Source organism: Larimichthys crocea, chromosome VI (genome assembly GCF_000972845.2).
Source record: "Larimichthys crocea isolate SSNF chromosome VI, L_crocea_2.0, whole genome shotgun sequence".
NCBI classification, from domain to species: Eukaryota; Metazoa; Chordata; class Actinopteri; family Sciaenidae; genus Larimichthys; species Larimichthys crocea.
Window position 1 is genome coordinate 658,859 of NC_040016.1, and position 27,992 is coordinate 686,850.

General features: G+C 38.4%; 1 protein-coding gene across 1 annotated transcript; it reads left to right on the plus strand.

Moving 5' to 3' along the window:
- The first annotated feature begins 21,436 nt into the window (after window positions 1-21,436).
- On the plus strand, window positions 21,437-27,251 carry LOC109140254 (adenosine receptor A1). The gene is made up of 3 exons (XM_019266550.2): window positions 21,437-22,379; window positions 24,955-25,249; window positions 25,382-27,251. The coding sequence occupies exons 1-3, from the start codon at window positions 22,039-22,041 to the stop codon at window positions 25,763-25,765; spliced, it is 1,020 nt and encodes a 339-aa protein (XP_019122095.1). The 5' UTR covers window positions 21,437-22,038; the 3' UTR covers window positions 25,766-27,251.
- The last annotated feature ends 741 nt before the right edge of the window (window positions 27,252-27,992 follow it).

The following is a 27,992-nucleotide window of genomic DNA, read 5'->3' on the forward strand; positions in this document are numbered from 1 at the left end:
TGTTGTTTGACAAAACAAGTGCAATTCACTGTTCGCATCCCCGAATAGCAGTTGTCCAATCAAAGCTTAGCAACCGTAACTAGGCACAGCAGCTCAAGTCAAGCTTCCAGGATTTCAACATATTGAAGCGGTGTGCATGGGCCTGATAAAAGCATTTTCACAATTGAAACCAAAAAGCAAAATTGTGTTCCTGACAATTTTGACTGCAAACGTTAGCATGTCTGGTCACTTCGAACTCTAAGGAACTAAGATCCTAGCTTGAGTAATGACACCAGATCTGTCCAGCAACAGTCCAGCAACTCCAGCCAAATCTGGGTTGTCATGTTGAAGACCTTTTGACAGGTTTTGACAATGACATTCTTGTTCTCAGGCTGTTCCCAACAATGATCATGCAATATGTGCAAAAGATGATCATACAAGCAAAATGAGAAGTGAGGTTTGACATGATTATATATAGGAATAAAATATAAATATTACACTGAAGACTATTACCAAGACCTGTACGATGCTGTTTATCTCCTGTTATTGTTTACCACTTGTTGGTTATGCATTCATACACTGCATCGTAACATCTTGTGCTTCACTGGACAGTCGCGTAGTGCAGAATGATATGAGGGCAGCAAGAGAGGGATGGACAGGCAACACACAACATATGAGTCACACACAGAAGCCAGTCTTGGTCTGCAGTAACAGACCATTCTCTAAATATTTGCTTGTCTAGGTTTGGTGTGGTTTAGTTTTATTCCATCATGCACGTCTGTGTAACTTTTGCCAACAATGTTGAATTTGTTTTAAATCACTTTGTTTAATTTAAGATCGTAATCAATTCAAGTCACAACAAGGATTGTTGCATTTTCTTTTTTTTTATAAATAAGGTGGTTAATCCCTTTTTTCAGAAGTTACCAAATTAGTGTGAAGTCACTGAAATGCTACGTTCAGGCTGGTCACTCTGTGTTGACAGTACAAGAGGGAGAGAAAAGGGAGCAAGAGAAAGAAAGCAAATGGGAGGGTGAGGGAGCTTTGGTTCAGTAGGCACAGAGTTTAGTGGGCCTCATTAGAGATGAAGCTTCATAATAGAGTATACTCACTAACAACCCGGTGCTTTGACCCCAGTGGGGCGACATAGTTCAGAGAGGACAGGCCTTGATGAATACATCAGGATAAGTGGTGCCCCGCTTGGGTCCTTGGAGGCTCCTTTGTTGAAAATCAATAACATGGCCAAGTTCCAGGAGAGGAGAAAGGATTTCAGGCACACAATGCATGGAAATGATGTAAAGCACTCTTTCTCCAGCATCCTGCCAAGAACTGGGTTCTTAAAAACTATTGAAAGTTGATTGAATGATGATTTAAAGGCATAGTTTAGAAGAGACTGAATGAAAACGAATCTTCGTCTTAAAACTTAAATTGGTCTTTTTGAGGCTATGCTCACATGTCTTTTGAAATATCATGACCTTAAGGTAGCAGTTAACTCTCCTGACTTTTTGAACAATTTTCTTACAGGCTGCAGCTTTTTCACTGATGAGGCATCCTTTAGTCAAGCTTGCAGGGAGGGTTCATGTCAGTCCTCTGCGGAGCACGGATGCCATTAGAGGATTTTTTAAAAAGGAAAATATTTAAAACAAGTGATAAGATCAGTAAACTCCACTTGGGTGTATTATCAGCACTCGCTTCTGCTCTATATCAAAACAACCATCTCTCTTTCATCCTCATCTCTTTTCATTTTCAAGATGTGCTGCGTCATTTACACATACGCCAGTACCTTTTACTTTATTATACTTCAGTGTAAGAGCTCTAGATAGATTTATTTTGAAATGCTAAACTCACACACAACAGGTTTATAGAGATCTTAGATCTTAGATAGGTTTGGCTATGTGTGCATTTAGTTGTTATCTGTCAGAGACCTCTTCTTTTTCCAGCTGCTAAATGGCTGAAAGTAAACATGTCCCTCTTTTTTGTCTTGTATACAGTTTCTCACCAAATACATTTAATCAAACATGACAGATACATATTTTACCAATCATGTTACAATTAAAAAAAATTCCAGTTTATTTAACAAACACAGATTAACCTGTCACATCAGGGTTTCTTCAGACCTTAATGGACTCACCGAACCCAAAATGTAAAAGATGCTGTCATAGCAGCTTACATTATAAACTTTGGAACATATTAAAATGTAAAAGGCATAGAGTTAAAACTTAAAACTGTAGAGGAAGTAAAAACTATCTTCTTAACAATGTGAGCTCGGTCACAACGACACAAATATCCCACGTAGAGGTAATTCCAGATTTCAGATGTCATTCACTCAGAATGACAGCGTGAAGAGACACACGTAGGCCTTTGAGTCAGTGAACGTCTCGGCTCGGTGCCTCGGAGAGGAGCAGCCAGTCACGGCTGTGTGTTTCTGCATGAATGGTCAGATTGTTCTTTGAGGCAGTGACATATCAAACAAATGTTATCGCACAGACCACCACATTTACAGAGGTAACAGCGCTCTCTTCTCTTTTCTGTATAATATCTCACTTCTCTTTCAGCACGCCAACCTACGTTTGGAGAAACATAAAGCTTCAGAGGGACACAACATGCAAAGTACAGTAGTGCTCAACCTTTCCCTATGATTTACAAGCACTTATTGTTGAATTTTGAATGCAGATTTCACTTAAGATAAACCTTTTGTGTGGATGTATACAGATAAACAAAGACATGACTTGTGTTTTATTTCTTAATCAACATTTTCATATCTGAAAGTCACTTGCTTGGATGTTACTGTCATGGTTTTGGGTTTCTGTCTTATGTTGAAGTATGTCATCTTGTTTCCCGTCTTTGTATTTTTTCTGCCTGTTTCCTGTCATTTATGTTTACTTAGTTATAGTTCTCTTGTATTTAGTCTATGTGTTTTCCCTCTTTAGTTCATCAGGACATCTGTGTTTGTTTCCCAGTCCTGTTGTCTTAGTGCTTCTCCCCATGTGGCTTTTCCTTGTGTATTTTTTTTAATTCTTAAGTTAACCTTTTGAACTAAACTAACAGTAACATACCCTTCATCTTGTGTTTGTTAGTAAGTTTTCAGTTTTCCTAACTTCTGATCTGTAACTAACATTGTATCTGAGACCCTGCAGTGCTGACATCTGTCGCTGTAAAAGTGTTGTATCACAGGCACAATGACAAAAGGACACAGACAGTGTGGAGACATTTAATGTCAGTGCCATGAGTCAGTGAATGCAGTTTACATCACTTATGAAATTCAAATTCAAGTATTCAAAATCTTCAACATGGGCAACAAGCACTAACCTCCCACATAGCTGCATACAGATCAGAGTAAAGCAGACGTAGAAACAATCATAACAGACAAGGAGCAACATGACATTCACAGTCTGTATAATGGAAACAAATCAAAGCTTGGCTGTGAAAGCAAAGGGAAGATCCAACAGAATGTAGAGCTTTAAACAACCAGTCATAATGAGAACAAATCCACCTTTAAAGAAACAGACATGCTGGAATATAGTCTTCTTTGCTTTTGTATGCTGAATATGAAACTACAGCCACAAAACATGAAACAGCTACTCCAGTCCTGTCCCAAACAAGATAAGACATGTTCATTTTGTGAGATATAAAGGTGTTAGTACATTTGTACAGAGCCGGGCTAGCTGTTTCCCCCTGTTTCCAGTCTTTGTGCTAAGCTAAGATAACCACCTGCTGGCTGTAGCTTCATCCTTCAGCGAGTGACGTACTGTACATGTATTGTTAATCTCAGTTGCTCAAATCCAAATTAGCCTTCTCACTGTGTGATTCAGGGTCAAATGTTGTCATTTAAACCAACATTATGCAAAATTTTTAAATAAATAAATAAATAACAGCACTATGTAAGACTTTGCGGCACTAAGTCACACACCGACAACTATTTCATTGATCTAAAACTGGATCATATTTAATGTTTTCTGGTTTCTCTGATGTCCTTCAGTTGCTCCACCTTAAGTAAATTAACCACCAAGCTAGTTAGCTCAGTCCATGCCTGTACTGTGTGAGGGAGTGTTAGTAAAGGGAGCGTTGGATGGCTGAAAGGACGAGGTTTTGCAACTGTCCATATTTACATATTACAACTGTCTATATATACCACAGCGGTATTGCACTGTGAATTCACTTTATCAACCAAGTATCAATTTCCACACATTGTTACTGTAAGTTGTTGTAAACGTTATATATACAGGGTTGAATTTGGTGGTTATGCTCAGACAGTTTACAAAAACTATGCAATAAATTCTGCAAACCATTCATAAAAAAAATCTATTTCAGTTGTGTCTCCTCCATTTTCCTCATTAGAAAACTAAAATGAGGCAGCAGTAGACCAACAACTGCTAGGAAAACACAAATAAATAATTTTTTTGTCAAAGGAGTCTGGGTGCTTTGAAGAGGGCATAAATCGATATAACAGCTTCAGTTTTCTTTTTTTTTTCTTCTTTTTTTTCATTGAGCATCAGCAATACACATACATAGCACAAGGAGGAGAGAGAAGGAACAATGCTCTTTTTTTCTTTTTTTTGTTCTTATCTTGAACTAATACACACAAATCACACACCCACCCACCCATTAACGAACAAAAGGGACACTCAAAAGAAAAAGTAATGAAAAGAGAGAGAGAAAAAAGTGATTCACCATAGGTTAACCATACACTGTTTACTATAAAGTGTCACTGCTGCTCAGCGAAACAAAGGAGGCATAGTTTTGAGTCCATGTAAGTATGCCAACATTGGATTCCAGATGGAGAAAAACTTATCCCTAGATCCAATGATTGTATATTTAATCTTTTCTAGTTGTATGAATTGCATCAGGTCGGCTTTTGGATTTGGAGTTGTAAAAGTAATTTAGTTTTTATGTCTTTTCCTAATTGTCTCCTGTCTCCTGTCTGTGGTACCAAATAAAGCCATTGTAGCGTTGGGCTGGAGATTGATGTTGAGCACCTCTGACAGAGTTAAATTGGCACAGCTTCAGTTTTCTGATCGCACACTAACATTTTAGTCTTTTTAACTCAACATTTCATCATGGAAAAAAGCTCGTTGCTGGTGCACATTTTTTGGCATGCCTATACCCAGTCTTTTCATTGAACGGGGGTTTCTAACATTCATTCACTCTTATTCACTCTGATTTTGGTGGAGGCATAATGAGATGCTCGACTTTGCATTTTTGTATGTGCATTTTTACATTTTCAGGCCAAATTCCCAGAGGTTTTAAACACAGGCAACATGAACTGAATTTAAATCTAGTAACACATTATTTAAAAAAACTAATTCTGTTTGTCATGTATGTAAATGTCTCCGTCTACAGTAAATCACAAGGCTGGTATGTTTTGACCCAAAAGTAGAGGATAAATATAATCAATAACATTCATATATACCACAGCTATATGTGGAGGTCATTCCAACAATTCAGTCACAGTTCTCTTCCAGTGCTGCTGTCTGCAGCATGACAATGAGCTTCGGCTCACCAGTCTGTCTCAGTCGATACTGGAGCCAGAGGAGAAGAAAGAGAAGGAAACAGAAGAGGACAGTCTGACAGGAAGTCTACAGGAAGATCTCTGTTTTCTATTTGCACTAATTAAATGTGACAAATGAGGTTATTAGGAAATAATTTGTTATGATGAACACACTTTCTTCTTTTTTTTACCTGCAAAATGTTTTTATTAATTGTCTTAATTAAAGCTGGTTTTGGTTCACTGATCATCTCTCTCTGTGCGGTTCTCACATACATGTGTTCAACCAACTCTGACAGGGCTTTCATGGTTAGTGGAAACTTTAGGAAAGAAAGATGGACAGCAGCTGTTTTAGTGAGCAGCTGTAACAAAGCCTCTATCTGCTGACAGGAAGAGCAATTTACAATTAATCTCGCATCAGTGTGCCATACCATAGCGTTGATTCAGTTGCCTCTTAGGTAAGCAGTTTTCTTAATGAAACTGACCTTCAGCAAAATTGCTACTTTTGCAAACCCCTATTGTTCCTCAGCATGAGCTAAATCAGTTCTTCTATCGTGTGGATTTAAATGGATAGTTTGACATTTTGGGAGTTTGTTTCATCTGCACAAAAATTAAAGTGTCAAAACGACAGCTGCAGGAGTATTTCAGTGTTAGGATGGACATGTAGTGGCTGGAAAGCAACAGGCTGCAGAGCAACACTAAGACATACAGCATTATAACACAGACTTTTTTTAATACTGTGAGCCACAGCTGACACTTCACTACTACTAAAATATGAGTAATGAAGAAGACCTTCTTTACAGCCAAGCACAGTAACATCTTGGTCTCCCCTGGTTGCCTGGCAACCGCACGTTGACAAGACTCCAGGAAGATATCAGGATATCACAATCACGTCTATTGCAAAGTAGGATTTCACATACAAGAGATTTGCCTTGGTTTATTGGTTCATAACAGTACACATAGAGATGAGAGCAAGTGCTATAGTCAAAAAGCATTGACAATAAAATCTGAAAAACATATTACACAATAACGACAATATTACAAGACTATAAAATATAATAAAAATAACAATACATAAATAAATAAATACGTGTATGTACAATATCAAAGAACAGTTGAATCTCACTCAGTCATCCCTCCTGCATGTGTAACTTAAATCATAAGATATTGGGTATTCATTCATCTTAAAGCTGACACCAAACCTTCCTATAGATGCTTTTTGTCTATCGATGTAACAGTAACCTTGTTTTTAGCCTCAGTGTCATTCCACCATTTGTCCCCAGTGAAAACATAAGGCAGTCAGCAGTCAGCAGTCAATGGTGCCTGGATGTAAGTAATCATGCTGCAGCGCTTGGCTTTTTGATGGGAGTCGTAGTTTTTGAATGGATGCCAATGTGTTGGAATATGGAAAGTAGGGCTCAGGATCACGCTTCAGTTTCTCAAGCAGATGAAAGAAATGTTGAGTGACACATTGCACTGAACTGGACAGAGTCAGGCTAGCTGTTTTCACCTTTTTTTTCAGTCTTTATGCTAAACTAACTGTCTTCTGTCTGCAGCATCATAGTTCCCAAAATGTTTTATTAGTTTTTAATGATGTTCAGCTTACTTCACTTTGAACTTACAATTCAATAAAAAATTCTCTGCAGACATCTGAATCTATAATCCTATTTTTTTTTTCCCATCATGGACCAACTTTTCCAATGTATTTTCACCCAATGTTTGAGCTGTTTGTTTGTCGTTTAAAATGTGCTTTCCTTTCAAACAGCCTGAACTGTTTGTGAGATAAAAAGGAAAAATGATTCAAAGTACTAGTAAAAAGTTTGTCTTGGAACACAGCCTTTACAATGCTCAAGTGAATGTCACATTGTGTACAAAAAATCTGTAATGAAAGAGGCTGATCTTATTAAAAGCGAAACAAAACAACATCCATTCCACACAGCAATAAATCTTTTAGAGAGCAATATAATGCCAAAGGCCTTTTGGTGTGTGCCTAATGCATTTCTATTCTCATTTAAAAGATGTTGTACACAGAATGACCTTGTGAGGTGTGATTGAGCAGAGATGTTGTCATGCAGAGTGAGGCTTTGCCTATACTACATCCTAATTTCCATACATTTCTGATAAAAATGGAAAGCCTGTGATATTAGTTGAAGTAACAGAGAAACAAAGAGTCGTCTCAGTAAATCTGAAACTTATGAGTGTCCATTTTATTGATTTAATTTTAATGCTTTTATTTCCTTGACCAGTTTGTGACGAGTCTCCATGCAACTGATGTTGGACCAGGAATGCTTTAAAGAATATTCTGGTAATAGCTTGTTTTTATTGCCTTCTCAAGACCCTCTCTGGCTACAAATAGATAGAAACATTATTGAATCGCTCTGCGATCAGTCTGTTTCTTAGAAAACATTTATCACTCAAGTGTTTTTTCTCATTGTGACAGTCTCAGTAATCACGCCTTCTTGACTTTGTACATACACGTTGTTGACATGTCAACTTCAACATAACAGCTTGACTGTGGTTTGACATGAAGGAGAAAGGTCACCAGAGGATTTCACAGTAGGTAACGCAATATGGTGCAGAAACAGGGCTATAAAAGTACACCACTGAGATGGAGCAATTTTGTGATTTGGCCCTAGGGAGGAGAAAATAGCTACTTTAGCTTAATATAACAGCAGCGTGAGATAAGAAAGCTTGCCTTCTCATATTGTTTTATTACAAGGTGAAAAACTACCTGATGTACATATCAAGTGTCAAAAATGTTTTTTTAATTAATCTTTAAAGTAGCTGAACTATTTGTTTTAATTTGTTTTTCTGTGGACAAAGCTGACAGCTTGATATTATAAATGCCTCAGCTGTCACACAATATTTATGATAAATTTACATTGCAGACTGTAATTTGCCTAATTGTGTGAAAATCATCTAATCTTTTCATTTTCAGAAATTTCACGCTTCAAACAATCTTAGTCACAGATGTCTTTGACTGGACCTTCTAACTCTTGTGGCTGACAGTTTGGAGATTAAGACATTGGAGAGCTGAGTTATAAAATGAGTAATCACAATATAAATCTATCTACATCTTAAGCACATCTAAAGCTCAACACCCTTTATCGTGGGCAAATTCATTTCCCTGGGGACTCATCTAAATGAAAGATGGACAGTTCCAGAGTAAACCACAGACACATAGCTCATTTCTGGTGAAATCTGACATCTATTTAAAGAATGCAAAAGCATAAACTCTGCTTGGCAGGGAAGGACGTTTTCTTGTTTTATGGAAAGTTTTCTCACACCAGTTTTTATCAAAGGAGATAAAGAGTTCTGGCTATTGATTGCTTTGGTCGTATTAACTGTGTGACCAGGCTGCAGTGAGAGCTTGGCCACTGCAAAACTCTTTATGAAAACATGCATGTGACGCATGGGATAACACATTTATTGTCTTTCATTAGAAGCCATGATCTTATGATGCTGAGATTAGTCAGTAATAAAGGTACATGGTACAACAACACTTTAGCTCAAAGTCAACATGGTACACAAATAAATTTGTGAAACTACTGCATGACGAAGAAGCATATAAAAATTATGAGTCAACCACCAAGGATATTACTGTCTGTTCCCACCATTCAACTTTCTGTCTGGTGACATCATTAGGGTTTTTTTGTGTCCAAAAATGGACGGAAACTACTCTGAAACTGAATTGTAATTTAAAGATGTTATTGGAATATCAGAATATAAAGCAGAAAATAAGGATTGCTCTCATATTGTACAGAATATAAAGCAGAAAATAAGGATTGCTCTCATATTGTAGCAGCATATTTGATAAAGCTACAAATTTGGGGGTTTTATTTACAGGGTTGAATGTGCTTATTTTAAGCCACTTTTGATGAAGGTGTCAGTCATATATAAAAACATGATGTAAAGTGGGTGACTGGCTGACTGTGGCTCAGGAGATAGTTGAGTTGTCCACTAATCAGAAATCTAATCCAATCAGAGGATCAGTGGATCAATCTCCGGCTCCTCCAGTCTGTGAAGTGTCCTTGGACAAGATACTCTGTGAATGATTAGCTCCTTTCTGATAAGCTGTTGGCAACTTGCATGGCAGCCAATGGTGTCAGTGTATGAATGTGAAAAAGCACTTTGAGTAGTCAAATTAGTACAATAATTTTACTATATAGAAATTGAATGTAAAAACAGATAAAAAAGAAAAAAATTTAAATCCAAAGAAAGCCAAATGACAGAAACAAGCAGACAGAACAAACATTTTGCTCTATACTCATTTATTTACATTCTGAAATCTTCATTTTCTGCGCTGTTTTTTTGTTGTTGCAACAAACATAATTTGCATAGAAATCCCTCCGCAATCCAAACATTGCTCCTGGATTGCAAAAAAATAAAAAATAAAAAATGACCTGATGCAGATGCTGAAGCCTTTCAATTTTCCAGGACACAGCACAGGCGCAGACCTCACATTTGCCAAAATTACAAAGAAGAAACAGGCTGGCAGGTGGCAGAGAGGCCTTTACAAAGCCCAGCAGGGCTGGCTGATTGGCCAGAGCTACTTTCCCTTCCCAAAGAGCCAAACACAAATGATGTAATGGGCATCATCAAAACCAGCATTGTTATAGCACTGTTATAGCTTTTTTCTCTATCATCTTAATTGGCATACACAGACATATGCTGGGAAAGTCGCCAGTTCATCACATTTACTCACACCAACAATAATAGCTATAATGCTTATGTAATAGCTATGCGCCTCCAGATATTTTACACTTTTTGTGCGGAGAGAGAAAGTTAGATAGTTGATTAGCATGTGTGTGTGTGTGTGTGTGTGTGTGTGTGTGTGTGTTAAATCTTTAGTCATGGTTTTATCTTTCTTTAGTTTTCAAACACTAAACAGGAAGAAAAAAACAACATTAAATAATAGTAAAATAATGTGAGTGATGGTACATCGTCCAGGAGAATGGACAATTAATTAACTGAAATTATCAAATTGGGCCATATGTGGCTCGACACACCTGATTTACAGCTTTAAATATTTGTTTTACTACTTAGCTGTCAGACTTATCCCTCCACACACATGGAGCTGCTGAGCAGAGGTGAAGTGAAGATAATATTATGCGAGTTTAACTTCTTACATTATCGTGTGTGTAATAATATACACAGTAAAAAAACAGTGGTAAGAAAACAAAACCTTAACAATATACCCTATACAATATCCTATTTTAAACAATATATACACCCTATATACACATGTATAAATAACAGTTAAATAGAACCAGTAACAGTAACAGTAAAAAATAAAAAACAAGCAGCAGTGAGGTAACAGTGAGATGAGATAATTTAGTATGTATTTAGTTAATTTAGTATGTGAATGATTTACACTAACTGCACTGGCTAGTTTTCTCACAAAGGTTAACTGCAGTGAGGTAGCTAGCTGAAATGGTTGGTGCTCAGTGTGTTTAGCTGTCAGTGTTTTCAGTTACCAGGTACTCTGGCTTCCTCCCACAGTCCAGACACATGCACTTAATAGGTTAATTGGTGACCATAAATTGGTCGTGGGTGTGAATGTGTTTGTGAATGGTTGTTTGTCTCTATGTGTCCTGTGATGAACTGGCGACTTGTCCATGGTGTACCCCACCTCTCGCCCAAAGTCAGCTGGGATAGGCTCCAACCCCACTGTGACTCTGATGAGTATAAGCTGTTCAAAAGATAATTGACTAAATATGTGTCAGAACCAAATAAGTAGTATAATAAAAAATGTTTAATTTGTTTGAGCTTTTTGATATTTTTGTCATGTTTGACTCTTTTATTACGACTTTATGGAGGTCCATAGAGGTCTTCAAATTACTTGTTTTGTCTCACTCACAGTGTAACATATTAAATTCATATGATGATCTTATAAAATAGATAAAAATCTCCCATTTTGTAAAGGAAGAAACATGTTTGATGCTAGCTCTCTCACAGAATGTAGGTAAATCTGTCTTACATTCATTCATATGGTATTTGATATTTGATATAATGATATTTTTAAATGATAAAACAGTCACAGATTCAAGACTAAATTGTACTCTGGCATTACAAATCTGAAGTAGAGATCTGGTGTTTGCTCAGTACGTCACATCAGTCCCAGTTGTACGTGAACCCTCTGATGACACAATGCTAACAGCCCAACTGTCACAATGAATCAAGCTTACACAACAGCTGCCCAAGTACTTTTTTGTATGCAGACTGTGAGATTTCTGGCTTAGCAACAATCTCCCTCATCACATTGATGGTGATGTGATATCCCAACTGCTGTGAGACATCTTATTATAAAATATGTCCAATGCATGCAGACTGCAAATAATCTGCCAGGTCGTGCTGAGACGATCAGAGTCTGATTATTATGCATCCCGCTTCTTCCATTAAAGGTTTATCATTTCCACATGTTTGATTCTTGTTAACATGCCATGTGGCACAGAGGCGGGGTAGATTGATGGATGGGTGCACTGTGTTCAGGAAAGCAAACAATGAAGAGAGAGCACACCCAAAAGCACCTCATTCTCACTAAGAGGAGCTTGGCAGCCAGCGACAGACAGACTGCTCGGTCCTGTTAGAGTAACCATAAATGCAACATTTCATATTTATAATGAAAATAATATAGACAATAAATGTACCTATATAATTGTTTTTAAAAAAATGATTCACACCAATTCAGATAAGAAGGATTAAAGATCAGGAGCCAATCAGGAGGTACAAGTACTAGTCATGATTTTACGTATATAACAAAAAAGAAGGCATAGAACATACGGACATATTTCAAAAAAGAAAATTTGTATCTGAAGATTTAAATAATGAGAATAAACAAACAAACACAGCCACTAATCTCAGAGTCAAACATCGATGTGTTTCTGTGATAAGTATTTGAGCATTGATAACGATGTGTCTTTTTTTTTTTGTATCTTCTCAAGAGGGATTTAAAGATGCCCCTTTCACAGACCGTTTATGCAAAGTATTAGTTTCATGGCCCAGAGACACCACTGGTGAATGTTATTAACAAGTCAGACTGGACACCAACTCAGCCTTGGCTTAGAGCTCAGCATTTACATTTCGCCTGATCCTGTAACACACAACTTCACTCTACAACAGATGAGTATATCTTTTTATTTTTTCAATGTTAGAAATGAGAAATAAAATGACTTGTTTCATTAAATAGACACTAGCTGTGAAGGCTAGTCAACAACCACCTCGCTGGTAATGATGTTACATTATCTCAGCTTCCACCAAGGTCACCCTGCCTTCTCAAAGCTTATTGTAAAAACAAATTAGTTGTATATACTGTGGAAATGGAGACAGGGTTGACAAAGGAGGCCTGAGGTGCATGACGACATGAGACAAACACACACTCAGACAATTTCCAAAGAAATGCAAGTAAAAATGTTAGTGTATATTCATTATTATGCTCCATGTTGGAACTGCTAAAAGAGATACTGTGAACACTCCATGGCTCTAAATGCATAATTAGCATGTTGTTTACCAGAAACAGAGACATGAAACAACATTTTTTTTTGTTCCCTTCCTGGTGCAGATGAAGATCATGCACAACTCTGTGAAAGGTTTTGTTGAAAATGTCAAACTGATATATAACTAATAATATATTCTAATCAATAATTAGACAGTGCTAGAATGTGTATTCTGCATTCTTACTTGAAAAGGTTCAACGAACAAAAGTGAGAAAAGCAGCATAGAAACTGTTGTGGGGGATATTATTCTCCAGTTCAGTCAGTGGATAGAAAGTGCACAGGAGTCCAAGGTATTTTATGTTTTATTTTATAGGTTTATTGAAGCTTGGCCAAAGAGAATGGAGGATTTATCAATACACTTGTCAGACATGATTCCAGCCCAATTTTAAAGAAGCTGTCCTCTCCTCTCTGGCTCGTCTGCATGCCTTCAGAATATGTCCATGTAGAGGCTTCTACGTTATTTACCTATCTGTTTTGTCTGGGGAGTGAGAGAGCCCTAACCTCGGTTAGCATAGTAATGATTAATCCTGCTTTCCTAAACACAAACATACAGCTGCTCTGTATCTCATGGAGAGAAGTCCGGTGTCCCCATAACAATCTAAGATTTAACACTATCCACACTGACCTCAGGATATATGCTTGATCCATACATGGCATGCTAGAAACTCAGAAACCAAGCAGCAAACTCCATGGTTATGAAATGAAGCCAATGTGCCAAAAATTGCAGTTCCTTGAACGTCCACTTGAGGTTGGCTACAGAACATTTCAACCTCCATAAGCCCCCATATTAAAGTCCAACTACACAGCAGCAGTGAACATGTTTACAGCCTGGTCTCCATAGCTAATTTTCCAAGTGACAACCATGCTCAGGGTAATGTTTTATATAAACAGTCATCCTGTTCAGGACCATGTGGGGCTGGAGTATATCCCATGATTTATTGGACAGGTCACCTATTTATGACATGGCAACACAAACATAGTCACATAGTATATAAATATAGTCACATTATATTAAAATCAGTTAAGAGGTCTCAGTTTATTTAAACTCCATATTTTTGTACACAAAGATAAAGTTGGTCGTTTTGAACTAATAAAAGCTGAATGATATTGAAATAATAATTTTATTACTTTTCACGCGCTAGCATGCTAGAAGTGTGGCTTTAGGGATGGTAAAGTCTGGTTGTTGTCAGTCTTCTTTGATCCAAGAAATGTGATATTTATGGAGCCATGGATGACTTCCCTTACTTTCCCACATATTATTATATGATATTTTTGATTGTTACAGGAAAAATTTTAGTGGAATTTTGTTTCTACATTATGGGGGCGTGAATTTTCAATGATCTTTTAATATCGGGTCTTCTGGCCGTGAGAGAGTTGCTAGTTGTGTAATCATTCCCAAGTAGTCATTTCTAAAATGACTTACTGTTATTAAAAGTGAAACTAAATAAGAGAGGCAGTACACAAGCCACTTTTCATCTCTGAGACATCACTGTTGGTTAAATAAAATAAGCATGCAGGATGATTCCAGACTAGATACAAACTAATTATGTTAATAATCAATGTTATCATTAAGGTTCTGGGAAGTTTTGATAAAATCCCAAACTATCCAAAAGCCTCCAGGACTTCTGTATCTGACCTGAAGATGCCATAAATGTGTCACTGATTAAGCCCTGTAGAGTGTTACTGGAATTGTTTCAGTTATGTTTAATTTACTGAGTTGTGGATTTAGAGAAAATAAAAGGGTGCACAACTTCTAACAAAACCCCTAAAGAGACTTTAAGAGGTTATATCTGATTCACTCTGAGCACACATGGTTGTTTTTAGAACAATAATGTGGACCTCATCTCTTCTTAGAGCAAGATTATACAACTTTTCCATAGAATAACAGAACAAGAACATAGAACAACACTCCTCACCTCCTACGCCTGTTCTTGCATACTTACTAACTTTGTCCTCTGGGTAGACATATGTAACGCTTTACAGCCACCCAGCTATTCTACCTATTTTGGTGAAACTGGATTATATTTTATGGAGAAAAGGTTTCTGCTTTTGCCCCTGATGGCCTCCAGCTACTCTGTCTCAACTCTCTGTGATTTACAGAGTTTCCTGATGGACAGTAAAGTAAACTGGTGCAAATTATGCTATGTTAGTTAATGTCGCTTTGTTGGCCAGGCCGCCCAAACTGTGAGCTCAGAGCACCAGGGGAGTGTTAGTGTTTGTACCCCAGGCGTTTTGAATCATCAGGAAGAGGAGGTTTTCAGGCCGATGGGGAGAGGAAGGAAGAGTCATTTTTGAGAAGCGGTTTTACTTTATGTCAGTAAAGAAGAAAACCAAATAGATTTCAACACATAGACATCTTGATTACTAACTGACCATACCGGATGTGTTACTTCAGTTTTTTAATGTTGCTGTTCTCTAAAGTTGGTTGGTTCGTTCGTCTTCTACCGCTTTTCCGGTACTGGTCGTGGAGGCAGCAGCTTCAGCAGGGAAGCCCAGACGTCCCTCTCCCCAGCCACTTCTTCTTGCTCTCCCAGGGGGACCCCAAGGTGTTCCCAGGCCAGCCGAGAGACATAGTCCCTCCAGCGTGTCCTGGGTCTTCCCCGAGAACGTGCCCGGAACATCTCACCAGGGAGACGTCCAGGAGGCATCCTCACGAGATGCCAGAGCCACCTTAACTGGTTCCTCTCGATGCAGAGGAGCAGCGGTTCTACTCTGAGCTCCTCGTGGATGGCCGAGCTTCTCACCCTATCTCTAAGGGAGAGCCCAGTCACCCTGCGAAGGAAGCTCATTTTGGCCGCTATTCGCAGTCTCATTCTTTCGGTCACTACCCAAAGCTCGTGACCATAGGTCTAAAGTTGGTCTAGATTTTTTAATAGAAGAAAGGTTTTAGAGTTGATGCTGTGAAGGCTGTAGTTGATAGTACTATGGTCAAGCTTTTATAATTCCCATAGTGCAACTCAACCTCCTTGAGGTCCTCGCCAGTATTAATTGTTTGTCTTTGACTAGGTGCCACCATATCTCAACACTGGTGGTGGTGGTGGCCAAGGTTGAAGAGACTTATTGCTGCCTTCCTAGTCATAATAAATATCCTGCCGTTGAATACAGTAACACCTTCATGAGTAAAAACATTCTCTTTGACTAATTCTGGGCGTATAGTATTTGTGTGTTATTTTTGGGTTTAAAGTCTGACCACCAGGATGAGTTGGACAGAATGTGAGACTGACTCAGGCACTTCTGATGAACTATGAGAGTGTCTCTAATTTTCCTTGGTCAAGCATCAATAACTATCACAGCATAAGACATCAGAGGTTCCTGAACACTTTCTTCCTTCCTGACCTCACCATTGACCTTTGAGTTCAGCAATTTATTAGGTACACTTTTACAGTTGATTCCAAGTCAATACAACAGCTCTGTCATAAAGTCAGCCTTTTTTTAGTTAGTTTATGGTAGTTTTTGTTGACACTGTTGGAAATTTGAAAATTCAATTAAAAGTGTTTTTCTGGGACGGTGTTTTTCTGGACTATTTTGCTGTATATTGAGAGGTGTTTTGTAATTCTTATCTACATATATCAGGAGGGCAGAATACCTCTGAATATAATCCAGTGTGAACAGCACAAATCACAAATCACAGGGATATCTGACCTTTTTACAGTAATTCATCTGACTTTTCTTGTTATTTTAGATTTACATTCGTCACAATCCTGTATTGTTGTGAGTCACTTTGTAAATAAAGATGTGGAAGAATGCTGTGATGGAGGCAGTCAGTCAGTTGAGGGACAGTGAGGTTTGGGGTGACACTTTGGTACAAGCTTCAGTAAATAACACACATGCATTCACACACACTGCATTGCTCCACTAAAGGCCATTATTACAAATTGGTCTCTCTTTCTTTTCACCGCCACTCCTTATGTACTGTATAACAAAATGAATGTAATGCTTTGGTAATCTCTCCTGCTCTCTGGATTAAGCCTCCTCTGCAATGTTTTATGTACCATAACTATAATGACAATAAAGTCTGCCTGTATATGTGTAAAGAATTAATTAAACCTGATAGAGTTTTGCCAGTCTTGGAGCTCTACAGTATTTATATGCACTAAGAGGACAAACAGGCATCAGTTGTCAATAATCTCTTTGCTCACTATCTGCCTTGAACCAATTCGCCCCTCCAATCGTTGACATTTTCAATTTTAAATCTTCTCTCCATCTTCACTTTCATCCAGCTTGATGCTACCTACTCTCCTTCCCCTCTCCTTTGCTATTCCACAGTGTTCGTTATGGGCATCAGAAGAGCAGCCAAAGTCACACAGTAGCATCACTCACTCTGATGTGCACTAAAAATCAGGATATCTCTGCTGTCTCTGTCATGCTCTGTTATTTTAAATCTTTAGCCCTGCAACTTGAAAACAAGACTCATACCATGATAAGAGCAACAGGAACATCACTTATCAGTTATTGCACATATGCAGGTTTCAGCTTCAGCTTATATTCTGTTGCATGCTGTAGGTCAGCAAATGAAGCACCCGTAATATGAGGCTCATCCCAGCAGTAAAGTGTCTGAACAATTCCCTCCATTTAGGCAGGACTGCAGAGGGTTGATGAGGAGCTGCACATGCTCTCCTTAAATTATCATGCTTCAGCAGCCACTAGAGAGATTCAAAACAATAGACCTCAGTGCAAGCTGGAAAACATTCAGCAGGCCTGTGGAAACAGAGTAAAAGCTGCTTCCAGCTTAAGTGTTATGTTGATCTCAAGTCCATAGAAAACAGATAATGAGAACAGATGTTAAGAACGATAAACTATAACTAGTGACACCCACACAGTTTTACTTGGTATGATGAACTACTGAGATACTTCTCCATTGAAATGCACCTAAAATGTAAATTTCCTTTTTGCTCAAATGAAGCAACTCTTCACACTTTGTCAGAAAATAACACGATTGACTGATTCAATTCACTTTGTACTTTTTTGTTCATCTAGAGGCAAAGTTGCAGATCACCATCACTACTAATGCACTTAAATTATAAAAGGTAAAACTACTGGTTGTCATTAAAGGTCCAGTTTGGTGTTCTATTTACAGTTACAGTCATACATTTACATTTAAATTCTACAGAATTTAGGAAAATTGAATATGCATAACAATGTTTTCATTACTGTACAATCACCAATCACCAACAATCAAGAATCACTATGTTCTGGTACCTTAGAATGAGACTTTTATATTTACACTGAAGGCCCTCTTCCACAAAGTCATGTTTCTACAGTAGCCTGCAATGGACAAACTAAACGGTGGCTCTAGACTGTCCATTTCATGTTTTTCACACTTTTTTCAGCCACTGTATTTTCTCCTTCACGCTAGTATAGATGGGGTCAAATGAGAGGTTTGAACCACTAGATGGTACTAAATCCTACACACTGGTCCTTTAAGGTCAAGGTTGAACTAGCTTTACCTCTTTTTAATATAGTCGGGTGATTTAGTTCAACTAGTGCAACTAGTGTAACTGACAGGTAAAAAAACTACGATTTTTCCCTCTGTCGTTTTGTGGAGAAGAAGTAGAAAGAAGTAGTTCAATAGAAAGACTCAAGTAAAGGACAAATGACTCAAAACTGAGTCTGTGAAATAGCTGTTGGATTGCAACATGTGTGATCAGTGATTCAGTGTTATGAAACTATAACACAGTGAAGTAATAATCTTGCCTTATCATTTTCAAAGTTACAGATGAACTGGGCCTCCGTTTTTGCATTAAGATCACATTAGCCTTCAGTTCAGTGAAACTGATCTGCAACCAACACTGAACAAGCAACACAGCTCTCTGTCTGGTAGCGCAATGCTATACAAACAGGATAATTGCACACAACTTCTGCACACCACTTCTAAATACAGTACTTCACTGTTTCGTGTATGTGTCGACCTGAGAAAATATTTACAGAGATGTGTGGAAGAATCATGACAGCCTTGTAGAAAAAGATCTGAGGTCCTCTCCAAACCCAGAGTGTCCTGATTGTGTCAGATGTGACAGAGGAACCGATTCAGTTCAGTTATTCTGTGATTACACAGCCCCATTCAGCCTGAGCTCTCATGCTGCTTACCTGCATCTGTTGGCTCAGCGGTGGCGACAGACTGGAGCTGACAGCCTACGGATAAAGTGGGACATTGTGACAAATAGTCTACGCACTGATCTGTCTTAATTAAAACAACTCCCAGATATTGCGTGGCACTCTTGGGATTAGTATAGACCCCTCTTCCTGTAGTAATTTTTTGTTTGGATCACTGTGCTACGCAGCAGTTAGGAAGGTAACTGATGCCTAAAAAGTGAAAACAACTGTTACTGTGTCACTGAGTGAGGAACTGTTCCATAAAAGGGACTGTTGTGTAAAAGTTTTTTCATATTTACTAACTGATGTGGTCATCTACTGTATCATAAATATTTAGTTATCACAAGTCTCCTGTGTCTCACGCTCATCTTATTCAGATGTGGGATGTGTATTATTGCATATGCTCTTAAGATAAAAGCAGAACTTTAATGCACCATTCAGAGTTTGCATCTTCATGCTGATCCTGAGTAATGCAGGACAGTCACAACATGACGATGGAGAGCACTGACACAGACCACCCAAAAGTTTCCTGTAAGACACAGAACAGTCATTTACAAGGAAACGTTTGCATAAGATCATCAGCTCTGATTCAGTCACATAAGCCTGAATCTGATTATGTTGAAAAAAAAAAAACCAAATAGAATTTTTTTAACTGCAAATACAACATGACCTTAAGTATTACCTGCCATCATCTCACAAAGTTATATATAGATTTATCAGTATCATATCATGCTTTAAGAGCATGATGGAAACTAATGCAAGGTTACTTAATCACCATTATAAAATGGTCACTGATGTCAACTCGCTGGTGAAATGCAGTAACATTGCACCCTTTCCACCCTTGTTAATGGTGATTCGCCTGTAGGGTGCGGACAAACAGTTTCTTTACATCTGTTAATATTAAAGGAAAAGTACCAAGATTTTATTTTAGACGTATGGAAATCACAGACAACATATGAACATAATACACTGTAAAGTTTTAATTAACAAATGTATCCCATGATCCAAAACTTTTAACTTTTAACCTTTTCTGGTGAATAAATTGAAGCTCTCCTGACATTATTGTACGTATATTTGGTACAGTAAGTGGGCCAGTTCAAGTCAGTTTTTATTGTTGTTACCCAGCACTGAAAAAGAATAGATCACTTTCTGGGCTCAACATAACACTGTTCTCAAAGAAGAGAATGAATTCCTCACCTTAAAAGAAGGACACTTCAAGACACATCGATTATCAGTAAACTATCTTTATATCGACGTAGACAAGTTATATTATGACATGACAACATGAGACAGCTGTTTTTCTGTTTTTTCTGAAGACTGTAAATCACCACTCAATTAATCAATACCACCAAAGAAAGAATACAGTATGATTTGTCTAATCTTTATGGCAAATAAAGGGAAATGAGAAAAGAGTAGACAACTGCGTTATATACAAAGCTTTTAACCATCAATTCAGTCAACTTCTTGCCATTTGATTGTAAAATAAAGTGTGAGTGCACCTTTAACAAAAATTGCACCTTCTTATGTCATAAATCCAAAATATTTCAGGCACCTCCTCATGATTTCTGCATTCCTATCGGCTTAGGAATTAATTGTCGTATTTACTTATCAGCAAGAGGCTGCTTAAATCCAGGAAAGTATTTCAGAGTGCCCATGAGTTGACTTCCCCTGACTTATTTAATCAGCAGTGGTGGAAATGATCTTGCAGACTTGATAAAAGTCAGACAGGAGTTACAGACGCATGAATGATTGAAGACTGAGACAGTCATAAATGTTCCACAGGGGAAGACCTTCACTGTAGTCAAGGTGAACGAAAGATCTCTCCACATTTGTCATTTTCTCTGAACAGGTTGTCAAAGTGTTGATCTCTTCTCTAACTGGAGAAGTTGGTTAAGGCTGTCCAAAGTGCTTTCAAAAACTGCAGTCCCATTTGCAAATGCAGAGGAAGGCACTATACCTATTGGTGTGAACAGCACGTATTTGCACATATATGCAATCACACACTTTTCTGCAGCTTGTGTCTCATTTACATGCATGCGTGCATTTTTGCTCATCCTGCTGTTTTTCACCAATACCAAGCTGATGATGTCCAATATTGTTTTATTACTCAACCACCCCCACCCAACACAAAGCACATGCTGTCTTTAGCTTGTTTACCTTCTGTGTCACAGCCCGTAGTCATACCGAAGAGAAACATCAGAAATAATCACATTTTTGGGAGCCTTGTGGTCAAAATAAGTTTTTGTTTATCACATAGAAGTGAGTTTAAATGACGAAAGCATTTCGTCATTTAAGTTAGTGCATCACTGACAGTAAGGTGCAACCATATGAATACATGACATTCTCCTCCTCAGGACTGTCCACTCCCATAGAGGGCGAGCTTTCATTCACATGTGACTTTGCAGAAAGAACATGAGCCTTTTTTATACATAATAATTTGAACTCCCTGGTGAATATCACCATAACTGAGCTGGAAACTGAAAGAAATAAAACACTGGCTCACATCTGAAGCCAAATAAAGGGAATGTATTCTTTTAAATGGGCTGATAGAGAAATTACTCTGCTTAAGCAAGAAAAACTCTTTTGGATTAATTCTGTTTATTTTTCCGACCTTTGACACATGCCGGATATAGAGGAGAGCAGCTCTATTAATCTGCTCTTTAGAGACCTGCTTGTGACTCATTCAGCACCCACGGCCCGTCCTGTCCCTTCGCCAGCAGGACTGCAGGGGCCACTTCATTCTCGGAATCGCCGCCTCTGGACCATATGGAGACCAACTTCTACATCTGGCGCGCACCTCTATACCCTGGACCTGATCCTAAAATAAATTAGAGCAACAGACACTACGTATGCTACCCATGACATAAAACATGTGAAACCTAAGTCAGGGTGTCTCAGTTGGTGCGCACAAACTCAAACACGGAACTCCCTCGACGTGCCCAGGCTGTTTTCTCCGCTGAGCGCACACTCCTTTCGGCATCCGTGAACATGCCTTCGGGTCTGTCTGCCACTACAGCCCTCTACATCGGGATGGAGGTGCTGATCGCCGTGTCGTCGGTCATCGGTAACGTGATGGTGGTCTGGGCTGTGCGCATTAACCGGTCCCTGAGAGACACCACGTTTTGTTTCATCGTCTCACTGGCCTTGGCTGACATTGCGGTCGGGGCTCTTGTCATCCCCCTCGCCATAACCATCAGCATCGGACTCCAGACGCACTTTTACAGTTGCTTGTTGGTCGCCTGCACGGTGCTTGTCCTCACTCAAAGTTCAATCCTGGCGCTGCTGGCCATCGCCATCGACCGCTATCTGAGAGTCAAAATACCCATGAGGTAAAGCTTTGAATTCTTCTAGTTTTTATAGTATTATGTCTCGTTTACAGAGGAAGCCTTTGTGTCTGGACCGCTGCTTGAACCAAGGGCACCGACCAGGACGGTCGTTACAGTGTCATGCTGGATTTAAATTTTTAGCCACAGATGACTGTAATTTACAGTACAACCTGAATGTGTGTGTGTAATTATTTGAATTAGTTACAGTAGTCTAACCTTGATATAGGGCCACATTAATCTGCTCTGTAATATCCTTACTGGGAGTGTGAGGGTCAGTGATTCAGTCAGTGTTTTTTTTAGAGCTTTTCTATTTTATTACCTGATTTTAATACAAATTTAGATTTATTCATTTATTATTTATCAATGTACTTAGGTGTACACTTCATATACATACACAACATACACGGTTTGCCTGTTCGTACTTTGAATGTACACATCATCTGATTGTTAAATATTTTCTCTATAAAGAATATTTAGGTTGTAGGATTTAGATGATTATTGGATGTATACATTTGTTTTTCAGCTGCAAATCTGCACCACACAGAAGCTATAGATAGATGGGTACAATTCAAATTGTATATATTTAGGATTTACACTGAGATGCTTGAGGTCCAAAGATACGTCAAGACCCATTTGGCACTTTTTAAGCTGTTGAATTTGACATCTGTGAGAAGGCAGGCAGGAGGTAAACATGTACAGAATGCATGTGTAAGTCATGCGTGTTGTCTTTTTCTTTTTTCTTTATTCACTCTGATCTGGTTAATAGCTCACTCGATGGTAAAGCTGACATTTCTGTTGCATGGTAACAAGAGATTTAGTGAAAACTCAAGTTTCTACTTAAATTTGGCTCATTTAACAATAAGCCTGACGAGTCTGGCAAGAGAATGCATGATTGGTCAATAGCTCACGGTGGCTGGTTGATGGACTGCATAGTTTCTCAAGCTGGCAACCAACACTCACACAGAGACATGCACACACACACTACAGTCTGTCACCCGGAGAACATTCACACATTTATTGTATGGTATTATATTTAATAGTATAGGCTTTAAAAGCACATATTGCATTCATATTGGATTGTAGTGGTTATTATCATTTTAAAAAATATTCTGTATCAGGTCATTCAATATGTTTCATCAGGACTGACACCAACAGAAGAAAAAATGGTCAGGTACTTCCTAAAAGAAGAAGAAGCATATTTTATAGACACATAGAAAAAGAAAATTTACTCTAAAATTTACTTCCATCTCACTGCTGATACATTTGGCTAGATACTCCTATCCTGACAAGTCTCGGTCTAAACCAACAGTAGTATTTTTCTCACAGTAAGTGATAATGGAAGCCAGAAATTGAGTTGGGTCTCTAGATGGACAGAGTTTAACAGGCACTGATTGCTTTTTATAGAAGCAGTGATTTGGACGCACTCTACCATGATAACGGTGGTATGTATGAGATTTAAAAAAGGTCCCAAGTATTGCAAGTATGCTTAGCAGAAGGAAACAATCGTTGAAATACATAGAGAAGGAAGACAGTTAAACCCCAGAAGGTACTTTTTGGCAGACAGGCACCTGATCTGTATGCAGACAGACAGCCAAGCTTTTCAGGCAGATGTGCATGGAGTTGAGATAAAAACTGTTGTCAAGTCTGAGAAGACCTTCTTCAGAATCTCTTTGATCAGCCTCTGAGTATTCGTCCATTCTGTGTTGTGTCTGCCTCACGCTGGATAAACTTGTGATTGTGTGCTTTATGAGACAGGGAGTGAGCGAGTGAGAGAAAGCAAATGAGGGGAAAAGAGAAATATATGACAGTATGACAGATCTCAGTGTTTGTGCCTTTTCATCAGCGTTAGTGGGATTAGCAAGGGACCAGGCAAGAGGAGAGAAAGAACTGTACATCATATGTGCAAGAGAGTAAGAATGAGCCCAGAGGTGATTTACTCACCCCGTTTCTCTGATTGAGTGAGCACTTACTCTTTAGCAGTAGAGGTGGAATTAGAAAAATAAACAGCCCAGTCTACTATGTCTACAATGACTAATTCGTGGACCAGTCCACATAGCAGACCGGACAAGTGACATCCTATGAAGATACCAAAGAATTAACGACTGTTATGTTATACCACAACGCCCACAGTTTTTCTCTTTTGAACAGCATTGTTCCTAAGAATGCAGGCAATGATTTCCAGGAAAGGGCAAATTTAAAGTACATCACTTGCTGCCATTCCACACAGAGAATAAAAAGAAACTGGAATAACAGGACAAAATAACTGGAGCAGAACTGGAACAACGATCCAACAAACTGCAGCAATACCACTTACTTTCTTTTACAAATAAAACAGTTCACACACTCAAAGGTTTTGCTGTTACAGCCTTATTTGGTCTAGTATGACCAGAGTTGAAAAAACTGAACTAACACCCCAAGATATACTCACAAAGTAACGTAATAAGGTTCACAAAGGGAGTACGTATTATAAATCATGTGCTATGTTTTATTGGACTACATTAAAACAAGATGTTCCTGTTTTTTCCCATTTAAGGTGTTTTTGTTTTTAATGATACATCATTCTCCGTTCCTGCTATAGTTACAAGCGGGTCGTGACCCCTCGGCGAGCTGGCACAGCTGTGTTATTGTGTTGGCTGGTGTCCATTATAGTAGGGCTCACACCCATGTTGGGCTGGAATAACCTGCAGAATCTCAAGGCCAATGGCTCCCTGATCACTGATGACCTCATAGTGACCTGTGGATTTGAGACAGTCATCAGCATGGACTACATGGTCTACTTCAACTTCTTTGGCTGGGTGCTGCCCCCTCTGCTCCTCATGCTGGCTATCTATGTTGAAATTTTCTACATAATCCACAAGCAGCTCAACAAGAAGGTGACGGATAACTTGTTTTGTTTGATGTGCAGCATTCAAAAGCCAATTACTTTGCTGATAAATGTTAATGTTAATTGATTAGACTAAAGCTAGATTTATACGCTGATGATCTTCTTCTTTATCTCTCTCTAGGTGACAGCTAGTCACACAGACCCAAGCCGCTACTTTGGCAAGGAGCTCAAGCTTGCTAAGTCACTTGCCCTTGTTCTTTTCCTCTTTGCGGTTAGCTGGCTTCCTCTTCACATCCTCAACAGCATCACTCTCTTTTGTCCTGCTTGTGATAAACCATTGTTCCTCATTCCCATTGCCATCATCCTCAGCCATGGCAACTCGGCCGTCAACCCCATAGTATATGCTTTCCGCATCAAGAAATTCCGCACAACATTTAAAAAGATTTGGAAACTGTATGTGCTTTGTCACGATACAGCCGGACAGCTTCCTCAAAGGGGGAGCCACAGAGGACAAAGCACTAAGAGGAGGCTGAAGCACAATGATGATGACGATGATGATGTGTGACCTTTGGAAACTAATTGGATTGCTGTGTAACTGAAGTTTCACTCCTCTCAGAATGGAAAAGAACTCATTGTTATTTTCATGCTCAAGGGATTACCCATCAAAATAGCCTTAGTGGCACTGAAGGATGTCAAGCGGTGAAAGTGATGAGGGAACTTGATCATGGACTAACTGATTTCCTCCATCCAACACTATGTAAGATGACAGGATGACAAATCAGCATGGAGACGGCATAAACACAAAACTAAATCAGCCTTTGATTGAAATAAAGCTGTTTATTTCTCCACTAGCTGACAATATGATGATGTCGTATGGGATAAGGGGCTTCTCAGTTCAACACGGACCTGTTGATCTTGAATCAGTAAGTGTATATCTGTAGCACACACGATACAATAGTAGTATATGCTGTATTGTATTTTTGACCTTAACAAAAACTCATGGCCTTTTTCATGTGAATGATCTGAAATAGTGAAGCAGCATATTATGTTCTACATTTACATGCTTAGTTATGTGGTCTGGACAGAAAATGTAATGAAGAGGAACTAAGGCTTTTTTTTTAAAGTGGTTGGAAGAAGGAAGCTTGCGCAACCAGCTTGGGGCTTTGAGATGGACCAAGACACAGAATATACTGGATACTGGCTGCATAATCAAAAAATGTGATATTGTGTAATATAAGTGATATTTTCAAAATGGCCTTAGACTCATGGCCTTTACAGATGTGTGGTGCAATCCTGTGCATGTGACGACATTTCTGAAACCATATGACTGACCCTGACTAACGCTAGCTAATAGTTGTAGCTGAAAACAGCATCCACACTGAAAGAAAAATAACTTGATGCTCCTAATTATATATTTGTAAACAAGTATATAACTAGTAATGGAGGATTGCGAATCTAAAGAATGTTAGAGCTCCTCCATCCAGTAAGCTTCATTTACCCTGGGGGATCATTTTAACCATTTAATGTACCTCTACTATACGTTACCTGCATTACTTGCAGGTGTTGCCGGTTACCATTTCACATTTTTTCACATTGTTTACATTGGTCATTGGTCATTGTTTGTGACCAATATAGCATCATTTTGGTTACAGGTCCGGTTAAACTGGCCAGTTGCCATGCAAAAGATTACATTTGACATGAAACATACATATTGAAACAGGACTGCTGACACAAATAATACTGTATGTAACTAATATATGTAAAAATGTGAATGGAAGCTAATGTATAAAACTCACCTCAATGAACAAACAGATGTTTATCTCTGTCAGATCGTCGTACAGCTGTTGATGAATCCACTTGGGAAAGTCACCTTCCAAGCACCTCATTAATTTTTTTATTTTTATTTTATTTAAGATAAATGTAGATAATAAAAAATAAGAATGTGTCAGCATATGGTGAGCCTTGAATTAAATTTATAATGCTGTATGTGCATTTGAAGGTGAATGCATTAAAATTCACACTCACTTTCTTCTCTGTAAGAAGGCTAAAGCCATCAGTGGTGTGAGGACATTTTTTGTGTGCACACATCAATCTCTCAGCAGAGAGTGGGCTCATGTGGGAATAGGTGAGTAGTGGGTTATAAAGGTCAGTGATGAAGTGGAACCAGTTGAAATGATTATTCTGTTTACAAAAGTGACCAGAACGTGAGAGTACAACCCAGGAACTTTACATATCTGTGGAGATCAACATCAAGGGGCCTCTGATGCTTTTCCAGCAAATAAACACAGACCTATTAATGTGACCCTGTTGATCTCTGTCTTAACCTGCTGTGTGTTACAATGTATACAGTACACACACAGACACATATACATATGTCTTCATCAGACAAGTGTATTAACTGCATTTCCAATGAGGCTTTTGTATTAATGTTTTCAACATATTATACAAAATATAAGACATGTATGAGAAGCATATTTTAAACTATTACTGTACTGTACGATGGCGTAAGTTTTTGTTTGTAGAGAAAAATGACGATCCAGAGGAAAATAGATTTAGAAGTTTGTGTGTTGCTTTCATGCAGGGTTCATACATCATTCAGACAGGATCAGGTGCCGCTGTGAAACAACCGCAACCGAAATAACCGCTGTGAAACAATCAGGAAATAACTTTTAATTTTGATGATTAACATTAAATGCTGACATTTTTATTTCCAACATATAGTGGCTTTAAGTTTTGAGTTGTTTACTTTTACTGAACCAGTGTTATAAACTAAACATGATTTGTGCAATATT